At 37.2% G+C, this 13,803-nt stretch overlaps 1 protein-coding gene across 1 annotated transcript; it reads right to left on the reverse strand.

The window, feature by feature from the left end:
• Window positions 1-5,968: 5,968 nt before the first annotated feature.
• LOC114163616 (B3 domain-containing transcription factor FUS3-like) lies at window positions 5,969-12,214 on the reverse strand. The gene is made up of 6 exons (XM_028047922.2): window positions 10,899-12,214; window positions 7,382-7,471; window positions 7,159-7,259; window positions 6,947-6,993; window positions 6,756-6,832; window positions 5,969-6,470 (listed from the first exon to the last, which is right to left on the reverse strand). Exons 1-6 carry the CDS (start codon window positions 11,346-11,348, stop codon window positions 6,186-6,188), a joined length of 1,050 nt encoding a protein of 349 aa, XP_027903723.1. The 5' UTR covers window positions 11,349-12,214; the 3' UTR covers window positions 5,969-6,185.
• Window positions 12,215-13,803: the final 1,589 nt, after the last annotated feature.

Genomic DNA, 13,803 nt, shown 5'->3' on the forward strand with positions numbered 1-13,803 from the left:
GATCTGATGGTATCCAGACCTCAAGTCAATTTTGTAAAAATACACATGTTCCTCTCAACTAGTATAGCAAATCATCAATCCTCGACAGTGCATACTTATTCTTTATCGTAAGTTTGTTCAGCTGTCGGTGTCTACACATAATCGAGAACTCCCATCCTTCTTCTTCACCAGTAACACAGGAGCTCCTAATGGCGATGCACTTGGTCTGATAAATTTCTTCTCTAGCAAATCCTCGATCTGCTTTTTCAACTCTGCTAGTTCTGTCGGTGTCATTCTGTAAGGTGCTGCCGACACTAGACTTGCTCCAAGGATTAGATCAATGTAGAAATCTATGTCCCTGCTGGGTAGTAACTCGGGTATCTTATTTGGAAACACGTCGGCATATTCGTCCACCATTGGTATTCTTTCTATCTACTCTTCCGTGCTTTTCTTCTCAGTATGAGCTACTATCATGAAATAAGTAGCCCGCTCATTTACTTCACTTATGGCCTCTTGTGTCGATATCAACCCTATGCCTTCTATTTCTGGAAATACGACTCTACGATGTCCATAATCAATTACCACATGGTTGATAGACAGTTTGTCCATTCCCAAAATTACATCAAATCCCTCCAGAGACAAGCATACAAGATTCACCTTGAATCTTCGGCCCTCTACTTCCAACGAGCATCTAACACATGCAAAATTGGTTTAAACATATCCAGATGCTGAGTCGAGACTATTAACTCGCATCCCAAGTCACGAGTCAACAATCCCAGCTTCTTCACACAATCGTGGGATATGAAGGAGTGTGAAGCTCTTGAGTCAAACAACACTAGCACACAGTTACCAAACAATAAGCAGTAGTCTAGAATAAGATTACCTGACCGGGTGGCCTCAGTACTAGTCATAACGAATATCTGGCCCATTGCTCTCGGTCTCTCTATCGTAGATGGCTGATGTCATGATCTAGGGGTGGTCTTCTTATTAGGACACCTGTTAGCAAAGTGTCTCGGCTGATCACAGGCATAGCACTTGAGAGTGCTAGCACTACCTCCACCACTGCTTGCCGACTTCGTACAATCTCTCCTCAGGTGCTCTCCTCCACAATTATAGCATTGTAATTTCTGCGAGGATTACGAAGGTCTACTGTAGGGCCTCTTCTGTTGTATGCCATGAGTGTTGGTCTTTTGGGGTCGACTAACCCTATTGGGCCCCATCTCCAGCTGCTCGACACTTTTGGCCTACTCGATCAAGACAGGAAACTCCCAGACCCTCAATGGTACAATGAAGTGTTTCAATTCATGCTTTTGGCCGCCTTCAAACTTCCTACAACGCCATTCTTCTGTGACTTCTTACGAGTAAAACCTCGCCAGATATTCAAAACGCTCCACATATGCCTGCACTGACAAGTTCCCCTATTGTAGAGTGAGGAACTCAATTTCACGCTCATGTCTAACATTATCTGGAAAGTACTTCTCCAGGAACCTCTTCCTGAAATTGACCTAATTCACCTCCTCTTCACAGGTCTGCACCTGTTGTTGCATCCCCATCCACCAGTATTCTGCATCGGCCACCAACGAAAAGGTGGCAAATGTGAGTTTCTACGCCTTTGTGCATTCGATCACTCTAAAAATCTTCTCACATTCTCGCAGCCACGCGTCTGCCTTATCCGGGGTGGCCTTGTTAGTGAATTTTGCTGGCTTATGACGCATGAAATCTTCTATCGTCATCGGTTTGACTAGTGGAATCATCGCCCTCGACTGTGTTGCCACAGGCTACACCACGTCCACCATCCTATGGATTGCATTCGCAATCTCATCAGCCCCAGCATTGTTTCTACGTCTCTGATTAGCCATTGCCTGTACACACCACATTTTCGGCTGTTAACATTAAACAACTCAAATTATAATAAAAACAATCAATTCCTAACAATCAATAACACAACATAGATTCACACACAAAAGGCGGCAAGCTCACTTCCAAAGTTCCCCAAAAATCATAAAATGTTTGCTCGGATACCAAATGTAACATCCCTACTAGAAATTACTTAATTAAATTATATAAATAAGAATTGAAATTCAAACGTCGCAATTTTATTATTCCCAAACACGAGAAAATTTGAAATATTTTGCAATGCGCCATAATTTAAACATAAGTAAAATAATAATATTATTACAAGTCCAAAATCTGATAAAACAACGAAAACATAGTAAAAAAATCCCTAGCTCAAGTCCCTAAGCTAGCCATCTCTCTGTCGTTATACGTCAGCAGCATCACCTATAGCATCATCTACTCCTGTGTAATGAATCATACGATCATCGACAATCACAAACAGAAAGGGTGAGCTTATAAATAAAAGTAACATATAATGTAACAGAATAAAAGCAATACACCCTTCTGATTCACCCTAGTTAGTTCTTAGCCAAGACCTTATCCCCAAGGCTTTTCAACCTTCATTTCACACAAATAGTTAGCCTTGGACTCGGGATTTATGATGCTCACACAAACCTGCCCACTTGTAGTACTGCTTACGAACCTTCCTGCTCGTAAACCTGCTCTACGAACCTACCCGCCCGTAGTCCAACACACGTGATCCACCAGCTACGTACCTCCCTGCATGCAGCATCTCTCAAGTGTGAGCACGAAACATACGAACCTACCTCGCTCGTATCCCCACATGAGAATAACAAGATATAAACCTCCCCGCTCATATCATTACGTGTTCACGACCATCCATGAACCTACCCGTTCATGGCACAACATCTCCTAGTCCAAGTCCGCATCAACGCGTATAAACAACACACATAAGTTAAAACCCGCAGCACTATCGCTTGGTGCAGCCTAAGCGTCGCCAGGCGAAACCTGTGCAGACCACCTGGCGGAACCTCCTCGCCTCTAGGTGCCATGCTTTAGACAGACCTACAGTTTTAAAGTCTATCACCTAGCGAAGCATACCTTGCCGCCAGGCGCCACGTAGTGTAGGGACTCCCATAATGGTCCTATCACCTGGCGCACCTATTCGTGCTGCCAGGCGCTATATCAATAGCGAAACCTGCTGATTTTGGCACCCAAATTGGTTTGTTCTTCAATCCAGATTCCTAGACTCACTCTCAATAGTATTATACTTTACGCATCATACACTTCCAATCACATCTTAATCGCCCTTAAATCTAGGATTCTGAATAACCTCTTGGTCTTAATACGAACCCTCCATGTCTACATTCCAATTATAATTACAAGCACCCCAAACAATAGAGGTATCATGGTATTATGCAATCACACAAACATAGGAAACCAACTGGAAGTTCAACAAATCATAAAATTCACAGAACACAGCGGACCAGTGATAGACAACGCACATCGCCTGGCGGTTTTGTCTCGCCACAAGGTAGCTCATGACATAGAACCCAAAACTGGGTTAAAGCTGATGCGTCGCCTGGCGGTATACTCATACCTGCCAGGCGATTTCTGGGCGAAAAGCCAGAAACTTGCGAAAAATGGCACAGACTGTGGGAATTTTCATACAATTGGGATCACACAATGCAGTGTATATTATATACAATAGAAACACACCAAAAAAGCTCCCCTTACTTGTTAATCCTTGCTAAATTTGAAGACTCCAAGCTTATTTTGTGCTCCCCGCAAGTGCTCCTTTGTTTCACCACAAAAATGCCCCGAAACATTTGAACTGATACTGCTATTGGTTGCTTTGATCACTTCCTTTCCTGATGCACTCACAACAACAATATCCACACTCTTCTCACCCAATTATTAGAGTAATAAATCCTATTTACTCTTTAAAACGAAAATTTGTATAAAGGAGGCTTAATGACTATTCATTAGTCATTAACAAGGTGTTTTCTCAGCCCCCTAGGTTGTCACTCTTGGTAGCTAGGGTTGCTCTGCCTTTTCATCTCCATGCCAAAAGAAATTTTGGTAAAAAGGAAGTTAAATTTGTTCTTAACAAGGTTTGAACCCACAACCACTCAATCACAAAGTCAATGCACAACTAATTCAACCAATTCATTTTTCATGATAATTCCTATAATTTTAGGATTACATTACCACTACTCACATTCAATCATATCATTAAAATAGTATACATATTAAAATAACATACAATTGGCATACATACGACTCGAACCTAAGTCCTCTCACACAATCAAGTACTCTCAACCATTTGATATAATACCCTTCCAGATCATAATAATTCGCATTTAATGTCATAAAGGCTCCAAATACCTGTATTATTAAATAATTGTTTATTTAATTATTTACATTTCTAGGGTCTTACAAAGGGGGGTTTTGAAAGCTTATGGATATGTGGAAAAGGAGAAGGAGTCAAGAAATGGGCTTTTTGCTATCACCAAGGATTACAAGTTTTTCAATTGGAAGTACAAAATCCAAGTTAGGGGAGTTGTACCTCGTGCTTAATATTTATTTACATAAGTGTTCATTGTATAGTAAGCCTAGATGACTAGTTGTGCATTTTTCTGAGTTATACCGCGTTTCTGGAAATTTTCCAAAAACCACCTGGTGGACCTTCAAAGTCGTCAAACGACTCATGTTAAAACAACCCAGTTTCTAGGTTTTTATTAAGAACCGCCTGGCGGTGAAGAGCTACAGCCAGGCGATGTATTCTAGTGTGCTTTTCATGGAAAACAATGTTTTATGTTTTTTTGTTGGCGTAGTAGGAACCGCCAGGCGCTAGGTCCTTGATTTCTGGGCGTTGGGCACTAGGCGCCACCGATTTTCCTAGTCTACGCAGTTTTTGTAAAACTGCATTTTCCAGTTTGTTAACCGTCCGATTTAACTGAAATTTTGACAGGTGATTCATAACTTGTTTTTCTTTACTTTGAACGGTGGATATTTGATTTGGAGGTTTACAGCTAGAGATATATTGTACTCATGATTGCTGGTTTAGAAGTCTTTAAAATGTATTGGCATGCTTATTTGGTAAAGTAAAACATGTAAGATAATTACATAATTATGTGATGTTTGAGATTAAATGCGTGTAAGAGTAAAGTTTCGCCTTGATTATGATATTGTTTGGTGCATGTTTTGAGATTGTCATTATGTGCAAATTTCGCTATTGGTTTAAGTTAAAGGTGGTATGTTTGTATGGTAAAATAATGATTGTATGATGGACTGCATCATATTTGAATAGAGACATGCCCTCAGTTATGAAACCATGAATGTGTGAATTGTGATCTAGTCATGTGATTATGATTGCATACTTGTTATGGTGCTATAATTGAATGTTCAGTGCTTGAGGTCCTTTAGAACTTGTCAAAAATGCCAAAATACTAGTATGGCGCCTGGCAATGCGGGACGAGCCGTTAGACGATAGAGACTCCAAATAGTGGAAGTGGCAAGTAGAATTGCATGGCGCCTGGCAAAAGGGATGGTCTTGCTAGGTGAAAGTAGACTAGCAAAGGCACTAGAAGGCGCGTAGCGCCTAGTGACGTAAGGAGATCGCCAGGCGATTTGGAACCAGACAACGCCAAGCGACGCATGTGATGCGCCAAGAGGCTTCAGGTGTTTAGCTGGATTACGTGGAGGATTTTACACAGTTTTGGATGGAGGTCTTGATGCGATGCTTTATTGGGGGCCTAGTTACTGCTGCATCTTGTATTGTGGTAATACGTAGCCACTTGAGGATGTAGTCTGGTGGTTTTGAAAGTCCAGTGGAGTGTACGAGATCGTGGCTCGTACGATTGTGTTCTGAAAGATTGCCTTCCTCGACGTTAGCCGACGAGTTGGGTAGTCTTGGGACAATTATGAACTATGGTTCGTATTGGGTAAAAAGCAAACTAAGAAGAGTGGGAAGATGATTGTGTTGGTCGTGGGTTTGAAAAGATCTGTTAGATGTGGAACACGTGACAAGGGACGAAATATTTTGGCCTAAGTGAGTCATTAGCTGAGATTAAAATACTTCTTTTTTTTGTTTTCGGTTAAAGATTATTTTACACCTTTTTTTACCAGAACAAAAATAAATATAAAAAATTAATACATCACATACAATCTCACTTGTTCGTGAGAGAGGAACACAAAACATGCTCACTGACTCCCTTTTATTCAACTAAAATCCTCCCATATTCACTCATGAACAACAAAAAAAAAACATTTTAGTACCTTACATATTCTAACTGGTCTTAGTAATACCATGTTAATTAGTTTGTTTTGTGTGGTTGTGCCGTGCTTTAATAAAAGTCATCAAGGGACAAATTTTCAACAGAACCGAAGGTTTCAACCGGTCCAATCCTTGAAAAGTTCGTCATTGATCCTCCCAGAAAGTCAAGTGGAGAGTCATTTGAGATAGTAGTCTCATATATGTACGACATGCCAGCATCATTCCCTGCAGGGTAGCTTATGTTGAAACATCCTGGTTTGTTGACCTCCAAGTCACTCGGGAACATCTTGTTCACTGTCTCATTACTTTGTCCCACAGATTCATCTTCTTCCCAAGCTTTTCTCGTCTCAATAACCTGAATATATATAATGCATATGGTTAAGAAGAAAAAGAAATATAGGTAATATTACAAAGTTATAAAATTTCATACGAATCAACTTCGGAAAGAGATTTAAATAAAATTAATGGCATAAATAAAATAGTATTATAACTTTTTTCGAATGAGTCAAAGATATCATAATATACTATTTAAAGTATTTCAGTGTGTACTTTTAAGTACGAACTTGATTCTCGTTCCTTATATGTATATTTTATGCTGTGGCAGAATGAATAATATAGAAATATTTTTGGCGGCACGTACATAGTTATTGTTTTCAATCTGTTGGTAAATCATAATGGTATCGCCGGATCGAAGGCCATGTGTGCGGACAAAATCTCCTGAAAGTATTAGACACAAAAATATTATTGTTATTATTATTTCATTACTATAAAATTCAAAAATTTATCTGTTCTGGGACTTGTCAGACAATAATTACTATGAATAGACTTTACCGGTATTTTCAAGCACGTACATCCTGCTATTGTTGTTAGGCCAAAACCTGCATTGTTCAAATACAAATAAAATGAAATATGAATTTGAATGGTTAGTAACAATTAATTAAAAAAAAAACCTTAAATTACATATTCAACAACTAGAACCAATGTCGTAAAATAATGTCTTTAGTTTATTTTCTGACATTTCTATATATGTATATGTTGCAGACCTGTACTTGAAATTCCACACACGAGTACCATCTTTGTCTTCCATGTCCATAAAAATTCCTTCTTTTGATTCCAGTGGTGGGAGGAAAGTCTCTGCTGCTTTCTGCAAGTGACAATTTCTTTCCCAATTATTTTAGTCATTAATATTCTAAGGTCATGGTGGAATTAGAAGAGAAGTTGAGACAATAATGAAGTAAAGACAATATTAATGAACATAGACCAAACCTTGGGCAACACCATTCTCCTTAGGGAGCTAACATCACTGTTCTTTAACTCCTTTTTGAAAAGGAACCTCAAGTTTCTTTGATCGATTCCCTAGAAACACACAAACCAAATTAGACCATTGTTAATCTCAGGTTAAAGCTATAGACATTCACCTAAAAGCCACTAAAAGATGGAAAAAACTATAATTAATTGTGAAAGAACATGCAATTCTTGTGTAAGTAAGACATCATAGACACCATGTCCTGTATAAGTACATCAAGTCCATATGCTAACAGTCTGAAAGGCAGAGTACCCAAAACATTGTCCAGCATGCCTAATATGGATATCTTGAACTACACAATTTCCCAAATATGGAGCCGTCAATATCCACTAATCATAAGTTTTTCTTTCTTTACTTTTAAAATTGTGTACACAATGTAAAGTAAGAATTTGGTATTCCAAGTAAGGGTATTAATTAATATTGAGACAAATAACAATGTACTGTTCTGTTGGCAATCTTGCAATTAATAAGGGATGAAGGTTGAAGACGGATATACTGTAGCTAGCATTGCAACATGTATATCAAAAATTTCTAAAAACAGAAACATAGTCCAATAAATATTTTTTATAATACAACACATGTTTGTCAAATAAACATATAAGACGAATGAAATTTATTTATTTTGGTCCCTTCCCGGTTATGAAACTTATTCATTCCGCACTTATATATATATCCATCATCGTCTTTGTGATAAAAGTGTGTTCCTTTTTTATGTGTGTTTGTATCTTTTTGGTAACATAATCTGACGCAAATGTTCAGATAGCTATTAGCCCAATATTTCACCTTGGGAGATAAAAAAAATTTGTACTTACGAATATTCGCAGATAAAACTCGTAACGGATAGAAAGTGATATTAAAAATAGATATCCACAGATAATGGGTATGAATATTTTTTATACTCGCATATTAACATGACAGGTACAGGTATCATAGTATCTGTACATGTGATATGATATGTGTTGCCAGATGGAGTTAACAAAATAAGAATACTTGGCATAGGATAGTTGAGGCTTATTAACTTCTAAGAATTGAAAAATATGGTTTCATACGAGTTGTCTTATTTAACTGAGTTTCTTGTTTATTATTTTAATATTTCATGAGTTTTGTATGAATTAAAAATGATTATCATATTTCTTTTATCATTTTAATAGCATTTTGGTTTATTATTTTATTATTTCATGAGTTTCGTATGCATCAAAAATTCCTAATGTATGACTTTTATCATTTTAATAGTAAGGAACACAATTTTGGTTCGTCAATATGAATTATAGGTATAATTTATGTATACTCACTTTATAAATTGTTTTTATAACCTTTTGATAGAATTTTTTATACCAGAACAACTTAATGGTCCACTTTAGGTGTTGCAAACTTTGAACAACTCCAGACATCAAGCAAGCATTTCTTAAAACAGGAAAAAATAGTAAGTGAAACCATAGTTGTTGGCAACTATGTATTTAGTCAAGAAACAAGGTATGCACTTGTTAAGATGATAGTTCTACATGAGTATCCAATGTCAATGATTGATCACATGGGCTTTAAGGAATATTGTCTTGCTTTGCAATCTTGATTCAAGGGGATTTCTCGAAACACGATAAGGATTGACATTATGAAGACTTATTCTTTGGTACTTTGTATCCAATTATGAATGTCGTTTTCACAAATATATGTGAAATTAAATTGGCTTTAATTGAATGACTTTCGTGTCCTATTTCCATTATTCTTAGAATGGCTGCAACCAGGATTACTAAATTCAATAAGTATTGGAATGTCAGGGTGATGGGTGTAGGAATTGTATTAGATCCCAGGTATAAAATTGACTAGTTAGATTATTTTTTCCCTCAAATTTATGGAGAAAATTTTCATTATGAAATTGAGAGGGTAAAATCTATTTGTCAAGATTTGGTAAAAGAGTATGTAATTAAAGTCAATGGTAAAGAATTGGCTGCTTCATCTCAAAGTTCAAACCTAAATGTAGTGAACATAGGTGTTCTTGGAAGAAAAGAAAGTTGAAGGTCAAATTTTACAAGATTTAGATCGTTATTTAGAAGAGGCAAAACTTCCAGATGCACAATTTGATATCTTAGCATGGTGGAAAAGTAATGGGTTAAAATACCCAACCTTGCAAATGCTGGAGAGAGACATTCTAGCAATCCTCATCTCAACTGTTGTTTATGAGTCTTCATTCAAGTAGTGGTGGTCGGATTCTTACTCCATATCGCAGTAGATTACTTCTAAATATTATGGAGGCATTGATATGTCTCCAAGACTAGTTATGGACCAACATGGAAGGTAATGAAATTAACAGTTTTACTTAGATATTTTAGTTAAGTGATTGTTACAAATTCTGAATGAACTTCTTATGTTTTCATGCTCTTCTAGATTAAAACTGGACAATATGAAACTTCAATGTGAACATTGAAGTTAGTAATTTTTTTAATAATTCATTCAAAATAAACTACAATATAAATTGTTAGTGATTTTTTTATTTTTTAGGAATCAATCAGAGAAAATGAATTTGTTGATCCAAGCCAGATACCCACATAATGGATACATGTACGGATATGAGGACATGTACGGGACAAATATGAGACAAATATTTATCCAGAAAGTAGGGTACGGGACCCTACCCACCCATTAAAATCCCTAGTTTCACTTATGTTTATAGACTCCATTTCACCACTCAATTTAGTAAAAAAAAAAAACAAAAAATATGTCTTCACTCTCATTTTATTCTTTATCTTGTCTTCTGAGACATTCTTTTCTAAACTTCATTCTTAATATATTCTAATATATTCTGTTTCCTTTTGGTCTCTTTTTGGGTGGGGATTTTTTAATATAAAAAACTCAGTTCATTTCTTGACTGCAGTGTCACTTTTGCCCTTCATTCTCACTCTTCCCTTCCCATGTCTCAGTTACCAAATTGAAGATCAAACAAATGATTTGTGCTCTCTTCAAACAAAGAAATAGTACCAATCTCAACTATATATAATTATATAATATAATACATAATAATAATCATAATAATATAATATAATATTTTATATAAGATTATCACAAACTTTGCATTTAGCATTGGAAAAGATTATCACAAAAAATATCATTTAAATAGGCAAAAGGGAATCACGAGACAAACAAACCCAAGATCTAAACAAATCAGCAAGAAGTTGAATAAAACTCCGATGCAATTGTTTTTCAATGTTTTAGAGTTAGAATCGGAGTTCAGTGAAGATAATTGGTGAAAAAATCGGGGGAAAAAAAAGCTTAAAACGAAGTTCCAATTTTAATCGAAAGAAAAAAACACTTAATTTATGAGATCCAAAAATGGGGTAAAAAAATTAGGAGCAAGACAATATCGCGAGGACATAGCAAGGACCCAATTGAGAATGGGGGTATGTATATAAGATAAGATGAGATCTTGAGAATGAAGAATTGGAGAAAAAAAAGAAAAGAAAAAGGAGAAAAGGGGTGACTCACACGTGCGGCGAGCCGGGGAGGAGTGGGGTGTTTAACGGACTGGAGAGAGGAGGGTGGCACGTGCGAGGAGGCGGAAGGAGTTGAAGATGGTAAATTAGGGTGGTGGTGCTTGGAGGGGAGAGCGTTGTCGGAGTGGTGCATCTGGAGAAACAAGGTGGGGGTGGTGGAGGAGGTGGCGACGGTGGATCTTCGCTGCCTGGGCATCCTCTTCTTCCTGTGAACAGTTCCAAGATTGGTAACCGCAGCGACGAGGCCAAGGTGGTTGGCGTCGTGGATCCGAGGCGAGGCGTGAGATTGAGATACGATGGTGGTGGTGGAGTTAACGTTGTTGGTGTTGGCGATGTCTCCTTGGGCGGCGACAAGTCGAAGCTCGGCAGCAACACCTGCCACGAAGGCACAGGCCTCGGTTTTGTGAAGCAGTTTCTCTCGCTGTCGCTGATCCATCATCATTAGCTTAGGGTTTTTTTTTTTTTTCTTTTTTTGGTTGATTTAGAGAGACACACACAGTGCTTTTGGTTTTCTGTGACTGTAGTTGTTGGCTCTCTTTCTCTCAGTCTGAGTGTGTGCAGGCAGATATAGATAGATAGGGTCGGGTATGGACGACGCTGGGCAATCACGAAATGGGTGTGGGGTTTGGTGTTAAAGAGATCAATGGTGGACTCTCTTTCACTCTTCTCTTCCCCCTCTCTCTATATTTTTTTTTTCTTTGGAGTTTTTCTATTTTTAGCAAGGATTTTTGTGATTACAGGGTCTGGTTTTTATGACATTTGTTTATCCTGCATTCACGCCTCACCCCATCCTCTCCCCTTGCTTCCTTTTACTTTTACCATAATATAATGAACTCTCTCTCACACTCTCACACTCTCTTTCTTGAGTAGAGTAGAGTAGATGGGTTAATCAGAGTGGTGACCAAATGTGAGGAGCGGATTCATGGATGGTTTTGGTTTTGGCGCTTTGTGGTGTTTTACAATAATGTGGAGGGAGAGAGGAGAGTTAATGAGGGCAATGTGGCTGCGTGTGAATAGGGGGTGGTGCAAACCAGGGTTAAGGGTGATGGGTTTGGTTTGCGCCTAGGGTTTGGTGCTCTTGTGGTGGTGATGGTGGTGGTTAGATAGTGGCCAAGCATGTAGTGACGGATGGATGGTGAAGACACAGGAAACATGGGGCTCGATAACACCCTCCACCTGTTGCAAAAGTTCTGAAAACTTACAACAGAAATCAATGGCGTTTTTCATTTTCTCTTTCTCTTTCTCTTTCTTCAAATCTCTTTCTCTTTCTTTCATCATACAATAAAACCAACCACACCCACCACCACCATTGCATTATCACATACACACTCACACGCATTCATTCATTCACTCTATTCGGAAGGAGGAAGAGTAGCACTGTAGCAGCACCTTCTTCAAAACTAGGGTGCATTGCATGAAACCAGAAGCGAGTGTCGTATACGGTATACTGTGGGGTGCGTTTATATAATGCACCGTGCAGTGGTTCACTGAGAATGCGCCAAGTGGCAGCGAGTGTGACGAGGTGAGCACATGGTGATTTGATTTGAATGGAAGATGGCCTGATGGAAGGGATATGAACCACGTGATTGTTTTTTATTTTTTGCGCCTGTGGGGCGCGCAGCAGAGTATAATTGCGGATTTTGCTGTTCCTTTACTTGTACAGTTGCTTCACTTCTGAGGTCATATGTGGATTCCCAAACTCGCTCAGCACTCCACTTGGACACCATGCAAAGGTTCTTTGAGAAACCAATTAATGATAATATTAACTCCGACTAAGCTTTCTTATTAATACCCTTCTGCTTTTATCTCTTCCCACTTGCCCCAAATCCCTTCCCAAACTTCTTTTAAGGCCATTTTCACTCATCAATTCTGCAGAAGAAACAGCAACGCTCATTCGTTTGACTTTTCCTTCGCCACATACCTACTACCATTTCCGCTATCAACAAAATTTCTCACTGTGACAAACAAACTTATTTTGGATACCTGTGAATACACACTATCCACAACATCGTGAACTAAAACTCTCTCAAGATTCCCATATTTTTTTAAAGTAAAGTAATAAATTATGACCGTTAGATGACTTCTTCTTGCACCAATTTTAAATTAGTTACGAAAAATTAATGCTAGATTTTAATGATTTCAAGTTTTAACACATATATTCTCCCTATGTTTGCTTCTAACTAAATTTCCTCTTCCAAATATAAGTAAGGAAAATCATTTAATTTGTTTCAATTTATTTACTATACTCTTTTTTTTCAGTTGTTTATTCAATGTACATTTGTGTGCCATTGTAAATAATATTTTTCTCTTCAAGTCTATTACATTCAGGATATCATTAAAATTTAAAAATAACAGATAAAAACAAATATTTTTTATTGACAACTAATAGTTGAAAACTGACTCGACTCAATTATTATTTTTCAACTCTATTCTCTCAAATGCGTGCATCCCAATTATTAGAGGGGATCTTAGTCTTCCAATGAGATCATGCTTCCTAAATCTTTTAAAAAATTTATTTAAAATTATACAAATATATGTAGGACATTAATTACTGTAGTGAAAAAAAATATTAGGTAAATTTGTATTTCTTTAATAAAATATAATATTTAATATTAATAAGTAATAAAACATAAAATTAAGTATAATAAAAGATTAATAAATTTATTGAAATATTTTTATGTTCTCTATAATTATGTTTTGAATTTTTCACAAATTCTCATTCTCACATGGTTTCTTTTGTTAGTGAAGAAATAGAAAGTTAGACACAAACTCAATTTTTTTGTATTTCTCATATATTTTATCTCATTATTGAAAATAAGATGGGTAACCCTCTTTTTGTTTAAGTGAAATATTAGTTTAATAAATAATATTTTTTTATCTCATTGAGTTTTTTGTGT

Source organism: Vigna unguiculata, chromosome 1 (genome assembly GCF_037176805.1).
Source record: "Vigna unguiculata cultivar grain cowpea cultivar isolate G323 ecotype 2 chromosome 1, ASM3717680v1, whole genome shotgun sequence".
In the NCBI taxonomy this organism is placed as follows: domain Eukaryota; kingdom Viridiplantae; phylum Streptophyta; class Magnoliopsida; order Fabales; family Fabaceae; genus Vigna; species Vigna unguiculata.